Raw genomic sequence first — 22,648 nt, forward strand, 5'->3', positions numbered from 1 at the left:
GTAATGATAATAAAATACACTAATATTAGAGCGAAGTGTGGGGATACAAACAAACAAGTCAATCTGACTAGTGTCGTAGAACCGGATTTTCTTCGCTAAAGAACTGTTTCAATTGTTGTTGTCATTTTCTTGGTAAGTGAGTTTGCTTATTACTGCATTTAATTGTACAATGGTTAATGTGTGCTCTAAAAAAAAGGGTAATGTTATCATTCAATAATAACGTTGTATTAATTGAATATGTGGTAAATACGTAAGTGTTTTTAAATATCTGTGAGTACAGTAATGTTTAAGAAGAGATTAATTGTTCAAATGTATATGTGAAGTTATTAACCTTGGTGTGAGAAATGTGCTGTGTAGTTCACGTGCGAATTGCTAAGTGTGTGCTAGTAGCTAATCGCGTGAGTAAAGCTTTATGGGTTTCATATTGAATGCATGCAGATGTGTGGAATTATCTGCGTAACAAGGGAATATATAGTTTAATGTGCATTAATGCGTGAGTTATGTTGCTGTGTTAAATGTGAATATTGAGAGTATTGCAATGGCTGATAATAATGACTAATTGTTGCTTTGCCTTGTCTTTGCAAGGTCGGGTTTTTTCCTCTGGGTTTTTCTTTTTTCCCCTTTCCCGGTTGTCTCCGGTTTGTTTCCTACTTCCTTTTCGTCGCCTCCTGCACCCTGTTCCCGTTCTGATGGAGTAAGGAGTTTATTTTTTATTTTTTCCATACGGAGTTTCCAGAACTGAATTGTTTCGCCTTCAAAGGAGATATTTCCTATTGGTGAAACTGGCGAGCCATCCCGGTTTTACAAATTCTCGAGCACTACCTACAAAGCAACGAAGTGGTAGGACAAAGACTGTGTTTATTTTGGAATGCGGCTGCATTTCCTACGGAGTATTCAGCCGCACGGACACTGAACCGAGTTAAACATTGCCTGAGTAGCTAATTCAGGAGGGTTCTATTTGGGTGTATTTGCCTGAAATTCATTGCTATTATTGTTTAAGTGTTTATTTTGTTGTGTATTTTGCCATTTGTCTTTTCCTGCCAGGCTAATATAGCTGAACATAAAGCATTCTTATTTTCCTTTTATGACCTTGTCTCGAGTGTTTATTTCCCCTGTCTTGCTGCAACGCTGGCTCCACTAGCGAATGTAGACTTCTGATTTGGCCCAATGCGAATTACTCTTCATGACTGTGGTCTGATCCTGACTACTGTGTCAATTGTCATACCCTGTTAGGTGGGTTACATTAGACTTCTGGGAAATGCTAATAGAGTTATTGTAAAGTGCTGTGACACCTCCCCCTCTGCCTTTTAGGAACAGCCGGGTTTGAGATTATATGCTCCGGCTCTTCCCGAACTTGCATTTAGTGTGAGCCATAAGTAAGCCTCTGTTCAAAAACATATGCATTAAATTACAGCTTTATACTACCATCTTTAAGACAGCTAAGACTATTTAAGACATTATCATCCACAAATATCGTATACGTTATACATTATGATCATATACTGATAAACACAGTACCAAGATGCTTGCAGTTTGCCGGTTCCATCAGCTTAGTAAACAAATTCACATTCAATTCCATTCAATTCAATTCAATTTTATTTATATAGCGCTTTTCACAATGTGTATTGTTCCGAAGCAGCTTTACAGGAGAAAATAAGAAAAACTGAAAAACACAAAAAAGGTAAAACACTGCACAGTGCATTGTGTTTATAGAACAAGCACGATTATTCTAGTAAATAATATCTAATAAATGCAGTCTCCCAGTGGTTTATTTAGCATATTTTGCATTAAGTGAATGCTTGGCTGAAAAGATGTCTTTAATCTAGATTTAAATTGGGAGTGTGTCTGACCCTCGAATAGTATCGGGAAGGCTATTCCAGAGAGAAAGCTCTCCCCCCTTTGGTGGATTTAGTTATTCTAGGTGTTATCAAAAGTCCGGAGTTTTGAGATCTTGCATGATAGGTTGTAGTGTGGTAGAAGCTCTGTTATGTAGGTAGGGGCTAAACCGGCTTTATAAATTGAAAGGCTAAAAAGGCTTTATAAGTGATGAAAAGAACTTTAAAGTCAATACGATACTTAATGGGTAACCAGTGAAGGGTTGATAACATTGGGGTTATGTGATCGTATTTTCTGGACCTGGTTAGAACTCTGGCAGCAGCATTCTGAACTAACTATAGTTTGTTTATTGATGATGCAGGACAACTACTAAGCAGTGCATTACAGTAGTCAAGTCTTGAGGTCACAAATGCATGAATAAGCTTCTCTGTGTCAGCAACACATAAAATATTCCGTAATTTGGCAACATTTCTAAGGTGGAAGAAGGCTGTTTTTTGACATTTGAGATGTGATTTTTAAATGACAGGTTGCTGTCTAATATAACGCCTAGGTCTTTACCTGTATTTGTTGGAGTAACAGTGCAGCTTTCAATTTGCAGGTTATAATCTGAAATATTCTGCTCACGTGTCTTTGGTCCGATAAGTAATATTTCTGTTTTATTCGAATTTAAAAGAAGGAAATTACAAGTCATCCAATGTTTTATATCTTCGATGCACTCTGCCAATTTGGATAGCTGGAAGGAATCATCTGGTCTTGTTGAGATATATAGTTGAGTATCATCTGCATAACAGTGGAAGCTAATTCCATGTTTTCTAATAATGTTTCCAAGGGGCAGCATGTATATGGAGAATATACATACAGCATGTATATGGAGAATTCTAATAATGTTTCCAAGGGGCGGCATGTATATGGAGAATAGTAAGGGTCCTAAAACCGATCCTTGAGGTAATCCATAATTTACTTGCGTTATATTTGATGATTCCCCATTTAAATGGACAAATTGATGTCTGTCTGATAAGATCTGAACCATTGTAATGCCTGTCCCTGAATACCGGTATAATTGTGTAAGCGATCTAGAAGTATTTTGTGGTCTACAGTATCGAACGCAGCACTAAGGTCAAGCAGGACTAGGAGTGAGATGTTACCTTTATCTGATGCTATAAGCAGGTTGTTTATAATTTTAACGAGCGCAGTTCAGTACTGTGATGCTGTCTAAAGCCTGACTGAAATTATTTGTGTAACAGACAATTGCGCTTATCAACCACACGGGGGAACCGTGAGCAAAAGTTCTATAGTGTTGCTTTAACGTCATTGAAAAAAATGGTGGCCTCCTTAGATTAAATTAAGTATTACATTTAGGGATTTTTAAAGAAATTAAAATAGTTTTTCTAACGACAAATGCTAGTAGTGTAAGTCTATTACAACGTATGAAGGCATACAAGTCTTCCTAGCCGGCAATCCCTTTAAACCTTTTTGCTACTTTTTACCAGAACGCAAATTAAAGTAAATACAAGTATAAACTCTGAAATCAATCACTCCAAGACTGGGTTTCTAAATTTACTATTATTGCACATAGCCTGTTGCCTTTGGCAGAGTTTTAAATGTGCATGCATGTTTGGTGTGTGTTGCATGTATATGATAGATTTGTGTACATACTATAACATATTTTTAAAATTATTTACATTTGGGGAGTAATTTTTGGACAGGCAGACAGTATTACATAAAAAATAGCAAAATGTTTTGCCCTTGAGGTAAGCTAAAAAGGTTTTAAATCCACCCATAAACTCTGTGTCTCTATTCACTGTCTTTGCCAAGGAGGAAAATTCCTTTTTAACATACATCTTTTCTTTTTACACAAACTTTGTTATAATGTTGTTGTGCTTCTCTATATCCCACTCAAGTGTTTCTATTTTCCTAAACATCAGTTCCCTACATCTATTTTAAAAGCTTTTCCTTTTGAACAAAGTTCCTTGTTTCTGATCCATGAAGCAAGTCATGTTTGTATTCATGCTTATATTGGTTTTATACTAGAGACATATTAATAAACTGTCTGATAAAACTGGCCATGAGCCATAATGTGTCATATTATGTACCCACCAGCATTTTTACTATGTATTTAAAATAAGACTATTGATGCCTTTCATATAAAACAAACAGAATGCAATGGAACGTCAATAATACCTTTAACCCTTTAAAGCCAGATGCATCGTCACCGACGCATTTTACCAAGCGGTATTCATTTAACTGTAATTCTTCAACCATTTGTGCTATCAAAAAAATTCGAATTGCTCCTAAAAGTAGACAAATTGAGCTTTTTGAAAATGTATGTATTACTGTAATCACTTGTGTTATTGCTGCAGTTTTCTTGGAGAGCGGTAGAGGGCAGATGTGAACAGGGAGTTATGGAGTGTGACGGATTAGTTTTTGAGCAAGTAATCTAATAAAAAAATAGGCAAACACCAGAGGAAGGCTTCTGCCCCGCCAACAGCCCGCTAAAAAGATTACTAAGCGGCCCTGACGGGATGTGTCCAGAGAGAGTAACATCGGGCCAGACCCCCGGCGGGTCGGAACGGGAAGCTTCCTGCCGCGTCTCCACTAAAACCGGGCCCTTTTCAGGCCCTGGCTCTCTCACAGAAGAGTATCCTCTCTCTCTATCTGGGTTTTCTTCTCTCCCTGTAGCACTTTCGACACGATGGTGTCTCGGGCGAGTTCATACTGCGCTGCCTTCCGCAACCTCCACTGGACGTTGCGTCGGCCGATGACAATTAGCAGGTAAGTTGCAGAGCCGTCACACCTCCCCGGGGTTCCGCCCTGTGCGAGGTGACCGCTCTGCCAACCACCGAACCACCCCCCCATGGGACGGTGAAGCAGATCGTACCTCTGTCACGGTACTTGGGCACTTGGGAGCGCACCATCCCATTGCGATAGCTAGAGAGAACGATCCGTCTTGGCTGTGCGATCCAGTTCACCAGACGCCCGCCCAGGTTCGGGGCACTCTCCACACCTCAGTCTGAGGGGAGAATGCTTGGGCCGAGGGCCGAGGTCGCTGCTCCTCTGGAAAAAGGGTTCCATAGAGCCCGTCCCTCTACCCGAGATGTCCTCTGGGTTTCACAGTCCGTACTTCATCGTTCCCAAGAAAGGTGGGGGGGCTGAGCCCCATTCTGGATCTGCGCCTCCTAAACAAGCACCTACACAAGCTGCCGTTCAGGATGCTCATGCAGAAGCACATCTTAGGCTCAGTTCATCACCAAGATCACTTTGTGGCAATCGACCTGAAAGACACATACTTCCACGTCTCCATTCTCCCTCGGCACCGACCGTTTCTGCAGTTCGCGTTGAAGGGAAGAGCGTATCAGTACAAGGTCCTGCCCTTCGGTCTGGCCCTGTCTCCTCAGGTTTTTACCAAACTCGTAGAGGCTGCCTTAGCTCCCCTCAGGGAGTAAGGCGTGCGGATACTCAACTATCTCGACGACTGGCTTATCTTGGCACACTCGCAAGATGTGTTGTGTAACGCCTCAGTGCCATCGAACCCTCACCCCTTGGTCAAACCTGACCTTTCTCCCAGCGGGGGTTCCAATCGGGCAGGTTTCGAGGCGCGTCGTGGTCATGACAGATGCCTCCCTGCAGGGGTGGGGTGCCGTGTGCAACGGGCACGCAGTATTGGGGCAGTGGACGATTCCCCGGCTGCGGTGGCACATCAACTGCCTAGAGTTGCTGGCTATCCTTTTGGCACTAAGGAGGCTCCAGCCCCTCGTGCAGGACAAACACGTGCTGGTCCGGTCGGACAGCACGGCTGCCATGGCGTACATCAATCACCAAGGCGGCATACGCTCACGGCAGATGTCACGACTCGCCCAACGCCTCCTCTTCTGGAGTCAGCAGGTGATCAAGTTCTGCGAGACACTTTCAACCCGGGCGACCTGAACCAGACAGCCGATGTGCTCTCTCGTCAGGGGATGCCCCGCGGAGAATGGCGACTCCATCCCCGCGCAGTCCGGCTCATATGGGAGCAATTCGGCCATCCCCCGAGCAGGTGGACCTGTTTGCCTCCCCGGACTCCACCCATTGCCTGCTTTGGTACTCTCTGACCGAGGGACCCCTCGGCACGGATGCCTTAGCACACAGCTGGCCATGGGACAAGCGGAAGTATGCCTTTCCCCCCAGTGAGCCTCCTTGCAAGGTCAGGGAAGAGGGACATCAAGTACTGCTAGTTGCGCCTTACTGGCCCAACCAGACTTGGTTCTCAGACCTCGTGGCTCTGATGACAGTTCCCCCCTGGCCGATCCCCCTGACGAAGGACCTTCTGTCGCAGGGGAAGGGCACGGTGTGGCACCCCAAGCCAGGCCTCTGGAATCTATATGTCTGGCCCCTGGACGGGACGAGGAGACCTTGAGTGGCTTGCCGCTGGCGGTCAGAGAGACCGTCCTGCAGGCCAGAGCCCCCGCCACTAGGCGTTTATACGCTTATAAGTGGCATCTCTTCTCGTTCTGTTGTTCTTCCCGCGGGGAGAACCCACGGAGTTGTCCGATCGGGTCAGCGTTGGCCTTTCTACAAGAGAGACTCGAGAGTAACCTCTCCCCATCCACGTTGAAAGTGTGTGTAGTGTGTCTGCCGCTCATCACAATCTCGTGGAGGGTAAGTCTCTCGGGCCAACATGACCTGGTCACCAGGTTCCTTAAGGGCGTGAGAATGGTGAATCCACCTCGACTGCGCTCCGTACCCTCTTGAGACCTTAATGTGGTCCTTCAGGGCCTTTGTACGGCCCCTTTCGAGCCCCTCAGAGACGCCAGTCTTTCTCATCTGACGATGAAGACAGCACTCTTGATGGCGCTCGATTCTATCAAGAGGGTGGGGGACCTCCAGGCATTCTCTGTGTCCCATGGGTGCCTAGAATTCAGGCCCGGTAGCTCTCACGTTATCCTGAGACCCGGCCAGGTTACGTGCCCAAGGTTCCTACCACTCCCTTTCGGAACCAGGTGGTGAACATGCAGGCGCTCCCCTCTGGGGAGGAAGACCCAACCTCCAACGTGTTGTGTCCAGTACGTGCATTGCGCCTCTACTTGGACCGCACACAGAGCCTTAGAAGCCTTACGCAGAAGTGTCTTACGCAGGTGAGACCGTAGACTGGGTAGGTGTACGCCTTCTCCCCCCTCGGTGAGTCAGTGCGCTATTGAGCCTACCTACTTCCCCTAGTATAGGCATTCCATCCATCACTAAGTATTGGGTGGAGCGGAGCGGAGTGGTCTGTTATACCGAGTCCAGTAGTGGTAGAGTCACCCCTATTCAGGTGCACCCCTATACTTGAACTATTGCCCCAAACGTAGTGACTCCCCTGCTGGGTCGTCCCGTATATTGACTTCCTCACTCTCAGTTCCCCTATCGGTGAACCTGTGACCTCCCTCCCGGTGGGTCAACCCACTTGGGTCGTGTGCTCCCTACTTGCGCTTGCGCATTATATCCTATGTAGTTCTCCCCGCCGGTGAGATCATGCTGGTGTCTTCACATGTAACCTCCCCTTGTGGTAGACGTGGTCTCCATAGAACACTCTTTCAGTAGAAAGAGCAGTGCTTCCCAGTGTTCCCTTTTGGTACCGGGCGGCTATCTCGCTAAAATAGAGAACAATGCCACCGCCCATGACGGCCATCGGTATGAGCCTCTCAAAGTATGCTACTAGTTACCAATCCCACTGGAACATTACGTCTCGCGGTAGCACTCACTTGTGACTCCCTAGTCCAGTCAGTGTCACTCTGCTTGAGCTCCTGATACGGCTCAGCGCCGTGCCGTGTTGTATAGGACCCCAGTCTGTCTCTCAACACAACGTCGAGAGACCGACTAAAAGGTCTTCCTGCCACAACGCTTCGCCGGCCCGCTGCAGCAACAGGGAGATGTCGCTCAGGTTCCTCAGCCCAAAAGATAAATAAATGGGCGCCGCCATCTCCTTTTATACACATATGCACAGGGTGGAGACTGGCGTGCGCGTGCCAGTGCCATTTGCCAAGTTCATTGGCATTTTTAAATTCCTCTCGGAGATGATAGGTTCTCAAGATCAAACAGTCTGTCTCTCAACACAACGTCTCATTCCCTCCATCGGGGAACAAAGGTTACAGTCGTAACCAAGATGATTTCCACAACATTATTGCATCATTTGATCTCAACCGAATCCCAACTACAGCAACAGACAAATCAGGTAACCAATTAGATCTTATATACACGCTACTGCACCGCTAACCATACCCAAGTCACTCTGCTGCAGACATCAGACTATTTTCTTATCACTCTCGACCTGATAAAACTCAATGCTACCACTCTAAAATCAACAACTCGCCTTACACTCGTACTCTCTTTTCTCTGCTCTTCTTTGTCCATCTTCCCGGATTTAACAGCAGATTATTTTGCTACTTTCTTTGTAAATAAAACTGCTACCATCAGGTGTCAGTTCTCTGCAGCACCACCTCTCGAACACACCCAAACTCCCAACACATGCACATTCACCTCTTCCTCTCTCCTATTTGAAGCTGACGTTTCCAAAGTCATTGTTTCTAACCACCCGACTACCTACCTGCTTGATCCCACCTATCTCCTCCAGGCTATCGCTCCATCAGTTGTCCCTGCTCTCACCCACATTATCAACTCATCTCTCCACATTGGTATGTTTCCTACCGCTTTTAAGGAGGCCTGTATAACCCCACTACTAAAGAAACCCACACTTGATCCTGCACCTTCAGATCATTACAAACCTGTATCCCTTCTACCATTCATTGCCAAGTCTCTTGAACATGTCATATTCAACCAACTCTCCTCCTTACACAGAACAACCTTCTGGACAGCAACCAGTCAGGTTTCAAAACCGCCCATTCAACTGAGACTGCCCTACTCTCAGTCATGAAAGCTCTAAGACGGGCAAGGGCATCCTCAAAATTATCGTTACTGATCCTGCTGGATCTGTCTGCTGCGTTTGACACGTTAATCACCACATCCGCCTATCGACCCTCAGGGTTATGCGTGTTTCGGGAATGGCACTCCAATGGTTCAAATCTTATCTCTCAGGCAGGTCATTTAGGGTATCCTGGAGGGCTGAGGTCTCTGAGCCTCAACATCTCACTACTGGGGTACCCCAGGGCTCTGTGCTTTTCCCACTACTCTTTTCCATATACTGTATATGTATATGTTTGTAGTGTCTATAGGTATTGTCTATACTGTATGTATGTTTATATAGCTTCGTGCACGGTTCATCTAACTGAGACTAGTTCTATAGCACTTATGCACTGCTGCCCTTTTGTTGCATGGATTGCTTTCATTGTTATGCCTCATTTGTAAGTCACTTTGGTTAAAAGCGTCTGTTAAATGGCTAAATTTAAATGTAGAGAGAGATAAACAGATGATCAAGTTCTGATAAGTCTCCTCTTTAGAGAAGTGTAACAGATACAGCAAGTTCTGAATCTCCCCCAGAGACTGTGACAGAGTCTAGGTCTCACCCCAAGACTTATATAACAGATCAACCACATTCCGAGTCCTTTGTCCAGCAAGGCAAAACATCTGCAACAAGATTGTGCTCAGGAGAGCGAACCATTGCTTCAAGGCCTCTTCTGCATGTTCCAGATTGTTAAGGACCTTTTGCACCAGCTTCACGGACTCATCTGCGTGTGCCAGATTGGTAGGAGTCCAACCCAAACCCAAAAGTTTGGCTGCAGAACCTGAGCTGTGTGTGGATATGAGGCCTACTTTATTTAACCGGTATCACCTCTGGCTCCTCCCTACCAGAGAGGTTACGTTCCATGTACCATAAGCCAGTTTACACAACCAAGGTCCAGTTTGTATGAGCATGCACCAGTCTCCTATTACCCTCCTTGTAGGTGGTGAGCCTATAATTAGGTTTTTAAACATTGTACATAGTGTAAAAACAAGCTTTATCAATAGAAAATTGTAATATATTTGTCTCTTTATAAATCTTTATAATGGATTTAGCTGCATTAGTTTTAATTGAGTATTTTTTTAAATTAGTCCTGTGTAACCATGTATCGGTGTGGCTCAGTGCATTTAAAGATCACGCAGTTTCTTCCAATCTCATATTAATCTTGAGTACCTATACAGTAGTATTGCATACAAAGTGTTTAGTTTGATCACATTTATAAAAGACAGATACAGCTGTACGATTATTTCTAGAAAAACACGAGCTGCTGTAGCCTGGGAGTGGGACGGGACTACAGCAAGAGTTTACAACAGCACGAGCACACAATAATGCACGTACGCGCCGATTTCCAACAAAACAAGTCAGAATGCATGACATAGCATATTACCTCCACTTTATGGATACCAATCAGACCAGTCAAATTTTATAAGTGAAAAACCGAACAGTAAAACATGGCATTGTCAGATGTAAATAACATCTTCAGTTTGTGAATTATTGTTTTCACATAATACAATGCTTTTTATTGACATTCTTGTTACACCATGGGCAATTATTGTAGTTGTTGGATCGGGTGTTCCCTTTCTGTCGGTCTCTCCACGTTGTGTCGAGCCGACAGATGGGGTTTGACTTGAGAACCTATCATCTTCTGATTATTTAGAAAAGGCCAATGAAAATTGGCGAATGAAATTTGCATGCCGGACTCTGCCCCGGATATCTGGGTATAAAAGGAAGATGGCGTGTTGCATTCTTTCACCTTTTGATCATCAGTTCCAGTGCATCTGATGATTCTACGAGGATCTTCGCTGATCTACTTTCGACCTTCGGTCTATCTTCCTGCTGGATCTATGACGTGGTGCAGCGGACAGTCCCTTCCTGCAGCTACTCTCCCCTGGGCGTCTCGGCAGTTCTGGAGGTGTTCGAGCAAATTTCCTTTTCTAAAATAGCAAATTTCTCCAGCGTGGCATGGCCCGCTGTTCTCGTGGGTGCAACGCGCTCATCGAGGAGGGAAACGGACACGACGTCTGCCTCAGGTGTTTGGGTCTCCGGCACGCTGAGGCAGCCTTTGTGGATACGTCCTGCCCGCACTCCAGACGTCTGAGACCACACGGGCTACGGCCCTGCCGTCCGCTACAGTTAGCACCGAGGGTGATATGGTGATCACTGTGAGCGTTAACCCGTCAGCCACAGGCTCACGGACCATTCGCGCCCCGTCTCGCTAGTCTGACCCTCCCCCAGGAGACGGTCCTACCCCGTCTTGTTCCTCGGCCACGTACTCGGGAGTGCGTGAAGAAGATGAGATGTCGATTGCAGCATCAGAGGGCGACGTATTGGCATCCGACCCCGACGATTCCTCGGAGCTCCCTCCCTCGGGGGGTCGAGCCCAGTAGAAGCGGACGTCGAGACGTAATCCATGCTATTCCGGGCCGCCGCGAGCATTGGGCGCCAGTGTACCACACTGCCTCAACCCCAGCGCTCGCGGCTGGTTACATGGTACCTCGGTTCTGAGCGCGACTCCAAGCCGGCCCCGGTCCCGTTCTTCCTGGAAGTGCACGAGGAGCTCGGTAAGACGTGGAGCGTTCCTCTCACGGCCGGCTCCCATCAGACCGGCTCTGTCGCCCTTACTTTCTTCGATGGTGGGGCAGCCAGGAGCTATGTGGAGCTTCCCCAGGTGGAGCGTGCTGTCGCGGGGCACCTCTGCCCGCAGACGGCGGCCACCTGGAGAGCTCGGCCTAGACTCCCTTCCAAGGCGTGTAAGTTTTCGGCATCCCTGGTGTCGAAGGCTTACACTGCTGTGGGCCAGGCTGCCTCCTCCCTCCACGCCATGGCCATCCTGCAAGTCCACCAGGCCAAGGCGTTGAAGGAGCTCCACGAGGGTAAGACCGACTCAGTGGTAATGCAGGAACTCCGCACCGCCACCGATCTCGCTCTACGGGCGACTAAGATGACGGCGTCGGGCGATGGGTCGGGCGATGTCCACCATGGTGGTCCAGGAGAGACACCTCTGGCTGAACCTTGCGCAGATGCGGGACGCCGAGAAGGTTCGCTTTCTCGACGCCCCCATCTCGGCGGGTGGGCTGTTTGGTGATACCGTCGAGGGCTTCTCCCAGCAGTTCTCGACGGTGAAGAAGCAGATGGAGGCGATCAAGCACATCTTGCCCCGCCGCGACTCGGCGGGGCAGGATGTGCTTGGCCTTCGAGATCCCGAGCGGCGTCTGCTTCCCAGCAGCCCCGGCCCTCTTCAACACCGGCTCCGGCTCCAGTGCCCCCTTCTCAGGCTGCCTCCCGGAAAAGGACGTCGAAGGGGAAGCCGCCACCCCGTCAGCAGCCGTCGCGGAAGCAGAAGCGGCCCTGACGGAGGGACTCCAGAGAGATCAAGACCACCATCGGGCCCGATCCCAGCCACATCACTGGGGGATCGGACAGGGACGGTTCCTGCCCCGTCTCACCATCTGCTGGCCCCCTCCGGATCTTGGTACGGCCAGTGTCCACTTACTCACAAAAAGAGTTTCCTCTCTCTCTGGGTCATTAAAGCCGCTCCCACTCTCGGCACGACAGTGGACGGCAACTCGACATTGCGCCATGGTGAAGCGCAACGTTGAGTATAAACACCAGCCCTCAGCACTCTCAGGCAGGAAAAACAGCACAGCCGATCTCCTCCCCGGGGGCCCTCCCCCGGCAAGGGATCCGTATTGCTAGCCATCGAACCACCCCCCGCAGGCACAGTGAAGCAGATCAAACCCCTAGTCCCCCTGTCTCGGTTCCTGAGAGCCTGGCTTCGGCTTCCCAGGCCGTCAGGTTGGCTAGGGAGGAAGATCCGTCTCGGCTACGCGATCCAGTTCGCCAGACGGCCGCCCAAGTTTCGGGGCATCCTCTCCACCTCGGTCAGAGGCAAAGATGCGTCAAATCCGGCAATCGACCTGAATCGTACTTTCATGTCTCGATCCTCCCTCGTCATCGGCCATTCCTGCGGTTCGCTTTCGACGGGTGGGCATATCAGTACAGGGTCCTCCCCTTCGGTCTGTCCCTGTCTCCACGTGTCTTCACGAAGATCATGGAAGCCGCCCTCCTTCCCCTCAGGGAAAGATGTGTGCGGTACTGAACTATCTCGACGACTGGCTAATCTTGGCTCACTCGCGAGATCTGTTGTGTACACACAGGGACCTGGTGCTCCGGCACCTAGATCGGTTGGGGCTACAGGTCAACCGAGAAAAGAGCAAGCTCTCCCCCATGCAGAGCATCCTGTTTCTCGGTATGGAACTCGACTCTGTCTCCATGACAGCGCGACTGACTACAGAGCGCGCCCAGTCAGTGTTGAACTGGCTGAAACTTTTCAGACAGTCAGCGGTCCCCCTGAAACAATTTCAGAGGCTCCTGGCATACACAGCATCCTCGGCGGGGGTGGTCCCCCTCGGGTTGATGCACATGCGACCGCTCCAACACTGGCTACAGAGTCGAGTTCCTTGGAGAACGGGCACACCGGCAGCAGGCGTATGGTCATCACGCCTTTGTGCTGACGCACCCTAACCCCCTGGTCTTCCATGACTTTCTTGCAGACAGGGGTCCCCCTAGGGCAGATGACAAGGCACGTCGTAGTGACGACGGATGCCTCCCTGCAGGGTTGAGGTGCCATGTGCAATGGGCACGCAGTGTCGGGGCGGTGGACGGGCCCCCGCCTGCGTTGGCATATCAACTGCCTAGAGTTGTTGGCTGTGCTACTTGCACTGAAGAGGCTACAACCTCTAATGCAGGACAAGCACATGCTGGTCCGGTCGGACAGCACAGCTGCTGTGGCATATATCAATCGTCAGGGTGGCGTTCGCTCACGGCAGCTAACACGACTCGCCCGGCGCCTCCTCCTCCGGAGTCAGCAGGTGATCAGCTCCCTGCGAGCCACACACATCCCAGGCGTCCTGAACCAGACAGCCGATGCGCTCTCTCGTCAGCCGACACCTCGCGGAGAGTGGCAACTCCATCCCCGCGCAGTCCGGCTAATTTGGGAGCAGTTCGGCCAGGCACAGGTGGACCTGTTTGCCTCCCCGGACTCCACCCATTGTCTGCTTTGGTACTCCCTTACCGAGGCACCCCTCGGCATGGATGCCCTTGCGCACAGCTGGCCGCGGGACAAGCGGAAGTACGCCTTCCCCCCAGTGAGCCTCATCGCACAGACCCTGTGCAAGGTCAGGGAAGAGGAGCATCAAGTGGTACTAGTTGCGCCTTACTGGCCCAACCGGACTTGGTTCTCAGAGCTGGTGCTTCTGACAACAACTCCCCCCTGGCCGATTCCCCTGACGGAGGACCTTCTTTCGCTGGGGAAGGGCACGTTATGGCATCCCAGGCCAGACCTCTGGAACCTCCATGTCTGGCTCCTGGACGGGACGAGGAGACCCTGAGTGGGCTACTCCCTGCTGCGGTGGAGACCATTACCCAGGCTAGGGCCCCTTCCACTAGGCGGCTGTACGCCTTTAAGTGGCGCCTCTTCTCGTCCTAGTGTTCTTCTCGCGGAGAAGACCCACAGAGATGCTAGATCAGGTACGTACTATCCTTCCTACAGGTGAGACTTGAGAGAAACCTCTCCCCCTCCACATTGAAAGTGTATGTTGCCGCGATAGCCGCACATCACGAACCAGTTGCTGGCAAGTCTCTAGGACAGCACGACCTGGTCATCAGGTTCCTTAGGGGCGCGAGAAGGTTGAATCCACCTCGACCGCGCTCCGTACCCTATTGGGACCTCCAGAGGCCCCCCTTCGAGCCCCTAGGAGAGGCCGCTCTTTCTCACCTTACGATAAAGACGGCCCTCCTAGTGGCGCTCGCCTCCATCAAGAGGGTGGGGGACCTACAAGCATTCTCTGTGTCCACGGACTGCCTGGAATTCGGGCCTGGAGACTCTCACGTTATCCTGAGACCACGGCCCGGCTACGTGCCCAAAGTTCCCACCACTCCCTTCCGGGACCAGGTGGTGAACTTGCAGGCGCTCCCCACTGGGGAGGAAGACCCAACCCCATCCGTGTTGTGTCCAGTACGCGCACTGTGCCTCTAGTTGGACCGCACGCAGAGCTTCAGAAGCTCTGAGCAGCTCTATGTCTGTTTTGGAGGTCAGCAGAAGGGGAAGGCTGTCTCCAAACAGATCACAAGATCGCCCCTGCCCGTTGGGAGTGAGGGCACACTGCACCCGGGGTGTGGCCTCCTCGTGGGCACTGGCTCAGGGCACCTCTCTGGCAGACATCTGCAGAGCTGCTGGTTGGGCTACGCCCATCACCTTCGCAAGGTTCTACAATCTACGTGTGGAACCGGTGTCAGCCCGCGTCCTGCAGGGCAACATGTAGGACCGGAAGCCGGTAGGGCGTACACCTGCGAAAGCCCTTCCCCCTTCCTCTAGGGGATCAGTGGCTATTACGCCTCCCTTCTTTCCCCACTGGGTAAAGAACAGGCATTCCATCCATCACTAAGCACCTCCCGGGGGCAGGCTGGGCAGAGCAGCCCTGCCCCCTTAGGCCGGGGAACAGTTGAGTTTTCCCACTTTTTCCCATGAGTTCTCCCCTGATGGTGAGACCATGTGGTGTCTGCACTAATTCCTCCCTATGGTAGGATAGTGCTCTTTGTAGCGTTTTTCCCCCGGGGGGATTAATGCTTACCCAGTGGCCCTTACGGTGCCGGGCGGCTTCTCGCTATTAGAGAATCAAGGCCTCCGCCTGTGACGGCCGGTGGCAGGGGCTTCCCACCTTTTCTTCAAAAGCTCTGGGACCCCCTACCTCTCCACTGTACGGTTACAATTCCGCGTTAGCGCTCACGTCTGACTCGCCCAGGCCAGACAACGTCGCTCCGCTGGAGATTGTGACGCAGCACATCACTGTGGCGTTTTCCATAGGAACCCCATCTGTCGGCTCGACACAACATCGAGAGACCGACAGAAAGGGAACGTCTTGGTTACGGATGTAACCTCAGTTCCCTGATGGAGGGAACGAGACGTTGTGTCCTTCTTGCCACAACGCTGGCCGCCCACTGCAGTGGTCGGGGGATGCTCTCAGGCTCCTCGGACCAAGAGGTGAATGAATGCAGCACGCCGTCTTCCTTTTATACCCGGATATCCGGGGCGGAGTCCGGCATGCAAATTTCATTCGCCAATTTTCATTGGCCTTTTCTAAATAATCAGAAGATGATAGGTTCTCAAGTCAAACCCCATCTGTCGGCTCGACACAACGTCTCGTTCCCTCCATCAGGGAACTGAGGTTACATCCATAACCAAGACGATTTCTAGAGAAATACATACATTGTTGTCGCTTATAATATGACTGTCCTAAAAGAATGACATTGTTCAAACATGATTACTTAGTCTAATTATGTATTTAGGACATAAACTACTGTTTATAAACTACTGGTGTCGGAGACACCATCCCGAAACCATAATTTCAGGCTGGAAATGTACAGTCTATTATAAACTATTTTTACCCTGAGTATAAAATGGTACAGACTGTGCAGACGATGCTTGTGTCACTAATACTTACGATTAAAATAATAATAACGATTTAAAATTTCACATTCTCTATATCTATCTTAATTGTAATTTTTGTGCTTCAAACTAAGTATATAAAATAATACTTAAACATGTGATTGGGACATGTAAAGCCCAGTAACACTGTAAAACTCAGCGCCTGCTTTAAAGGGAAGTGTGAACAGGAAGTACGGTTCACATGTCATGGTGGAAAATGGGGGTGGAAATCAAAATACAGGAGACTGTATAACATTTGAACAAACACACAACCTGGGTAGAGACATGTGGGATGAATAAAAACAAAGAATGCATTAAAGATATGCTTTGTCATGTTTATATGACCAAAGCACAACTGTTTACTGTAAAAGGTTGGGTTTAAAACTTTCAGGAGTATGTAGAAAATGGTTGCAGACACAGCAACAAATGTATTTTCTATTTTAAGTAATAAATATTTAATGTAATCCGATTCATTTTATTTACCACAGATGCAGTAGTTAAATAAACAGTCAAATGACAAATCCTTCAACTCCCAAACAATCTTCAGAATCTAATGAATTGTTTTAAGGCCTGCCCATTTTGTCGTCAAACACAGCAAAATTGTTTTGTTGATGGAAGAGAGGTTCTGTTGTTTTAAGAGTTTTCCACAAGATTAATTTTATTATTCCCTGTTGGATCTCAACAGTAAAAACATTTGGTTGTTTGGGTCTAAAATGGGAAACGCAAGTATATAAATCTTTTTTCCTCATTTTATGTCTTAAATAACCCCTGAAAGATTCTATGTGCTGTTTATTTACAAATCTCACATTATCAATGTGAGTGTTTTAAACCTTTCACTTCACCTTCTAAGTAGACAATAGAATGTTTTTTCCCAAGAATTCAGAAAAAAATCCCTGCCTAAATTAATCCAGAAAGTTCTCTCCCCGAAACGTTCATTTGACATGTCTTACATGTTGAACCTTTGGGTTTAGAGAGTATAACTTAAACCTACATATTTAGTGGTATATGATGCCAATGTTGCATAACTCTTACTTATAAAATATGTTTAAAATCAACTCTGGGTTACATTCATGGTGCAGGTCAGGTACTCTCACATTGACTGTCTTGAACAGATATTTCATTGCCATACCCATATTGGTAACATTTTATTTATGGCAAAATATAGTTTTAACACGTCTGAAGCTGATGATATAATTCTACAGTTCTTTTAAAAGCATGCTTGGGTATGCATAATCCGTATTGGTAATGTCTTCCTACAGAATATTTCCAAACAAACTGACCTCAAAGATTAATAGCTGGTGCCTGTTTAATAGCGAATTAGTTAGAACTCCATGGGTTTAAGTCTTGTAAAGTGTGACATCAGCTTAATAAACTAATGTTATGGACTTCGGTTGAATTTAAGCCATGTGGCATATTTTAAACTTCATTTCAACAGCCACCAAACTGCAGTCCCGAAGCTAAGCTTCACTGAGATCTTAAAAATCATCATAAAAAGAGATTCGCTACACACAGACTTGGTGGTAAAATAAACTAAATATCATTGGACAGCCAGGAGTCTGATTTGAGAGCATTGTTGCCCTATCTGAAATTCAATCTGAATGAGTAACAACAGTCAACAGAGTCCAGGACCAGAATACGTTTAGTATACTTACTTAGCTAACAATACTTACTGTAATGGCTTATTAATGACAAAAGACCCAAAGACTTAAGCATATTACATTTTTTAATCATAAAAAGTTTGCACATTTTAGCATGATTGATTATGTGTAAACAAATCTGTCTGTGAGGTGCGATTTATTAAAGAAATGGAAAAATTACTGTAATCTTTTAGCATTGCAGTGGTGTCTATAACTTTTTTTGTTTTCGTTAACGTATGTACCACAGGCGGTTTGGCTGCCAACCATGACAGTACGGCTTTTTTTAACATCTAAAAATTCCAGGCAAACTATAGGCTTCTCGCTGACAAGCCTGAGTAAAGAAATTAAAATATTTCACTTCTTATGTGAATGGCAGTTCAGTGCTGCATGTCTTGACACATTAGTTCTCAACTTTAGGTGACAACCTATGATTAGCATGTCTAATGCAGCATGGTTTATGATGTTTTCCCCTTTTTACAACTTTATTTTGTATGAGAATCATGGTTAAGAATCATCTTATGTAAGTGAGGTATAATGTTGCCTGTCAATCATTATTTACTTTTACTCAGTGACTTTAAATGCTGTCCTAAGGTACAGTACAGTACAATACAGTACAGTACTACATTACTGTATTCCACACAATAGCACAGCAAATCATCATGCTGTTAACTATCACTTGGGCTTATTTATCTTCATGTGTAGCTTGGGAATGGTGAATAATTCTACAGTAAAAGTTATGAAATGCAAAATTGTCTCGCCTCCATCTTACAATACCCTGTAACAAACTAAGGCAAGCATCACTATTGCTATTGCTAATTAAAAATTGAACTTCGGCCCCTTAAACATTTTGCCCTACATACTGCATAATAGTACTACCTTTATGCAGCTTGTTGAGAAGATGTATGCTTGTCAAACTTAAACTATAATCTTTTATACATTGCTACAAACAGACTGTGAATCATAGAATGAGACAAACTTTTTATTCATATGATCATTGTGTGACAAACCATCAGCCTCCTCAAAAAAGACCTATGGAATCATTTTACACATCTGTAGGAAATGTGGATGAGAAAATATAAGTCATCAAAAGTGTTGCAACATAACCCTCTATTAGAGGTTTGTTCGAATGTCTAGAAACACTATGGGATATCTCTAAAGCAAACTTGCCCTTTTTTTATTCATTCAGAACTTTAACTTATTATGCACTTAACACTTCATTCTGTTTTACAGCTGAAGTAATTCAATCTTTTATAGTATATCCTACACACATGTATTTGGTCTATTTTAAGTCACAATTTGGGTGGACATGCATGCAAAATAAAATTAAAAAACAGGCATGCATAACCTTGCTGAGCAATACAGGAGATGTACCGTAATTTTTTCCTTGCTTGTCATACCCAGTGGATAATGTTTGCATTGCTTGGCTATACAAAACCACAGGAAGAGTGGGTGTCCAAAGGTGGGACACAGTGGTAAATCACGAGCTGCACTGCTATTGGTTGCTTCTAGTGAGAACAGGGTTTAAAAGCCAACCAGCAGCCATTTCTCACAAACATCAAAATACAGCAAGATCTCGTCTTTTGTTCAGAATCGTTATTCCTCCATCTAACCTGAACTTCACATTTTTACAAAGAACGTTTTGGTAAGTCAACTATGTTCATTAGATTCTATGATGTTGTAATTGAAGGTTTATGTGGAAGAAATTTTTCTAAAATAATTTATAATGTTATCATGTCTAAATGGTTAAAAACAACTCTTCCATAGAATAACTTACTAAAGTACACTTAAAACCTAGTGCTAAAATACTGTAAAGATATTGTGCACTGTATATACACAAAAAATAAAATCACATACCGTAACAGTTCTTGAAGAAAGCTAGAAGCTAGAAAGAAAAGTTATGAAGACGTTTAATGATTCCAAATAGAGCTTTTTATAGGCAGAAATGATTAATAGGAACTCAACAGATGGAGGAAGTTTGGGCTATGGCACATAAAGACCATAATAATTTGTCAACTGACTCATGACTTATTTCAGCGACAAAACCACTAAATTAAAGTTCCATACAAAGGAATAATGGTACTGGCTGTCTGACAATTGCTACCATTTTTTTTCTGTAGGCAGTCTCAACAAAATGATTCCACTCAAAATGCTTCCTTCCAGCATTTTGTGATACTTTACAATAACTTTAACACTACAAGCTTTTGGCTTACAGTGATGTAGATTCTAATGATAAACTATGTCTGGTCAGAGCAAGAGGCGTGCTGTCTATGGGATTGTGGCTGCTATGTCGTCTACATATAACTTTTTGAATTATGCACTGGAAAAGATCATTATAGGTGCAGCAAAACACATGCTAACGTAACTCGTACTCAATTTAATGTTGGAGCTGAGAACAAACAAGATGGTTCATGATGAGAACTGGTAGTAAAAGAAATCCGTTGGCATTTGCCATCTCTAAAATGAATGCTTCCTTCAGAGTTGGTTTGCCTTGGTTTGTAGGAAATGCATGTTTTTGCAAGTACTTAACATACCCAATCTTAATGCAGTTTATAATTTGACCTTTAATGCACCAAGGATTCTCTCTGTTAAATGTTTTTTAATTAACATGCCTAAGCTAGTATAATTTTCTTTTAGCCTTTTAGCCATTATACGCTTAGCTAGATGCTCTATTTAACTGCGTTTCAACAAAACAGAGTTGTCTAAGAATTGTATTTAGTTAATATGCATCTGTTATTTCTCTCTTCTAGAATACTTTTCAAAAATGAAGACTGTTGTTGTTTTAATGCTCCTCATTGCCACAATTTACTGCCTACCTGTAAGTTTAGTCATTTTACCCACAAAATGCAAGCTTTAAAGTGTTATGCTAGCATTCTGTTGGCTAATGTATTCGTTACTTTATTTTTCTCCAAAAAATAAGGTGAAGCGCTCAGCTAGCAGTTCTGAGAGCTCAGAAGAACATGCAGTTGTTCAACGGGCAAGTATCTTACTTGATGTGGAAGAAATGAATATGAAGCTGCATGGAAAATAATATGAAAACATGCAAATCTCTTTTAAAACAAAACCTCTTTTTTAAATAGCCTGCTCCAATGCTACGAACACCTGCTGCTAAACTGGTTCAGCCACAACCTGAACAGGTAAAAATCCCCCATTTTGTATTTACAAGGTAGGTTCCTTAAAGTAAAGGTGCACAATAATGTGTTAATTCTGCCACCCCTCACTCTTATGTCGTTCAGTAAATGTATGCTGCTTTTTTCCAAACAATGAACTGAATAGTAACCAGGGTCCTATAACAGGATATTCCCTGTCTTCCGCGTCTATGTAATAAGTTTGTGTTTCTAAAAAATATAAATGTAAATTTTATTTGATATTTACTGATCTTTTCATCTGATGCTTCTCTCAAATCGTGTGATGCCATTTTTTGTGAATAGAGACAATTTCTCAGAGAGATAGCCTCGGTCACACAGTAACACAAGTACTATGGACTACTGTTATGGTCATTTTTATTGTACAGGGGAAAAAAATACATAACGCTTGGTGTCTACAGAATTACATGAAGGAGAAATGACACGAGGGATGTAAATTTGACATTTTTTAACATTAAGGCACGGTTGTGTTTCAGACCGTGCCATCAGAATCCAATGAAAGCACAGACAGTGCAGATGACACTGGGGTAAGATTCATCTTCCCGACCACATCACATGTGACTGTCCTACCACAACAGACAATAAACAGACACTAGGCTCTATAAATACCTACATATAAATAAATATGTTGGTCTAGCCACACTGTACAGTAAGTGAGTCCTGCTGTCAGCTACACTGTCCTAATCCTGTTTCTTGCATTTGTAGGATGCAGAGGATGAACCAGACGCAGATGAGATTGAAGTGGACAATGTGAGTCAAACTAAAAATGTACACGTGTAATAAGTACTAAATATGAATAATAAGTACTTTTTAGGCTAAACATTTTTTATGTGGTATGAATATGCCCAGTCACTAAACAACTCACACAACAATATGCAGAAAGAATATGTGTTGTTAGTCTTTAGTTGTGTTTGCAATTTAATGTGTCAAAATTACTATTCCTCATTCAGTTATTTCAACAACCCCTTCACTTTTGAGAATTACACTTCACTACACTGCACATTTGAATAACATGAATGATACCTTGAGGTTGGATTCTTGGCCAGTCAGAAATGCTCCTAGTACACCATATGAAAGAGTTTAGCTTCAACCCTAATCAGACACACCTGAAGCAGGTAATCAATATCTCACTAGGCAGACTACAATCTTCCAGACAGGTGTGTTGAGCTAATGCTGGGGCCACACCAAAAGATAATCGGGCCGATTTCTCCCCTTCCGACAGTCCTAGGTAAAGTCCCGATTTCCTGTGTTCACAGTCAGGACTCTGTTTGAAAATCTGTTGGTGTGTGGTGCGCTTTCTTTGTCACATCATGGCGCACCACACATTATAGGAGCAAAATGATTAAATCTAGGATTTTTTCTCCTCATGTTTGTGGTCTCTCATCGTTTAAAACTTATTCGATTTAAAAATATATTTTGGTGTGGCCCCAGCATAAGTTGGAGCTAAACTCTGCAGGTCACCGGCTGTCGAAAAACTGACTTTGGACGTCCCTGACTTAGAACACCTTAGGAACCACAGAGAATTTCTTTGACAAACTTCCAAAGCATCAAAGGAACGTGCGGACAAGTTTTTGCATGGACAAGCAGCATTCACATTTTGTTATATTTTGTAAACCTAAGTTACATTAATTTATCT

The 22,648-nt window shown here is 45.6% G+C and overlaps 1 protein-coding gene across 6 annotated transcripts in view; it reads left to right on the forward strand.

Moving 5' to 3' along the window:
* spp1 (secreted phosphoprotein 1) overlaps window positions 1-22,648 on the forward strand; it is a 41,447-nt gene that overhangs the window by 14,323 nt on the left and 4,476 nt on the right. For 4 of the 6 annotated variants that reach the window (XM_057343953.1, XM_057343952.1, XM_057343955.1 and 1 more), the window contains exons 2-6: window positions 20,617-20,684; window positions 20,787-20,843; window positions 20,947-21,003; window positions 21,489-21,539; window positions 21,718-21,762. In XM_057343953.1, the coding sequence (XP_057199936.1) occupies window positions 20,617-20,684; window positions 20,787-20,843; window positions 20,947-21,003; window positions 21,489-21,539; window positions 21,718-21,762 (278 nt within the window). Of the gene's footprint in view, window positions 1-15,903; window positions 19,512-20,615; window positions 20,685-20,786; window positions 20,844-20,946; window positions 21,004-21,488; window positions 21,540-21,717; window positions 21,763-22,648 lie in introns of those variants that run through there. The other 2 variants (XM_057343956.1, XM_057343954.1) reach the window with 2 other exon arrangements.

Source organism: Triplophysa rosa, linkage group LG10 (genome assembly GCF_024868665.1).
Source record: "Triplophysa rosa linkage group LG10, Trosa_1v2, whole genome shotgun sequence".
In the NCBI taxonomy this organism is placed as follows: domain Eukaryota; kingdom Metazoa; phylum Chordata; class Actinopteri; order Cypriniformes; family Nemacheilidae; genus Triplophysa; species Triplophysa rosa.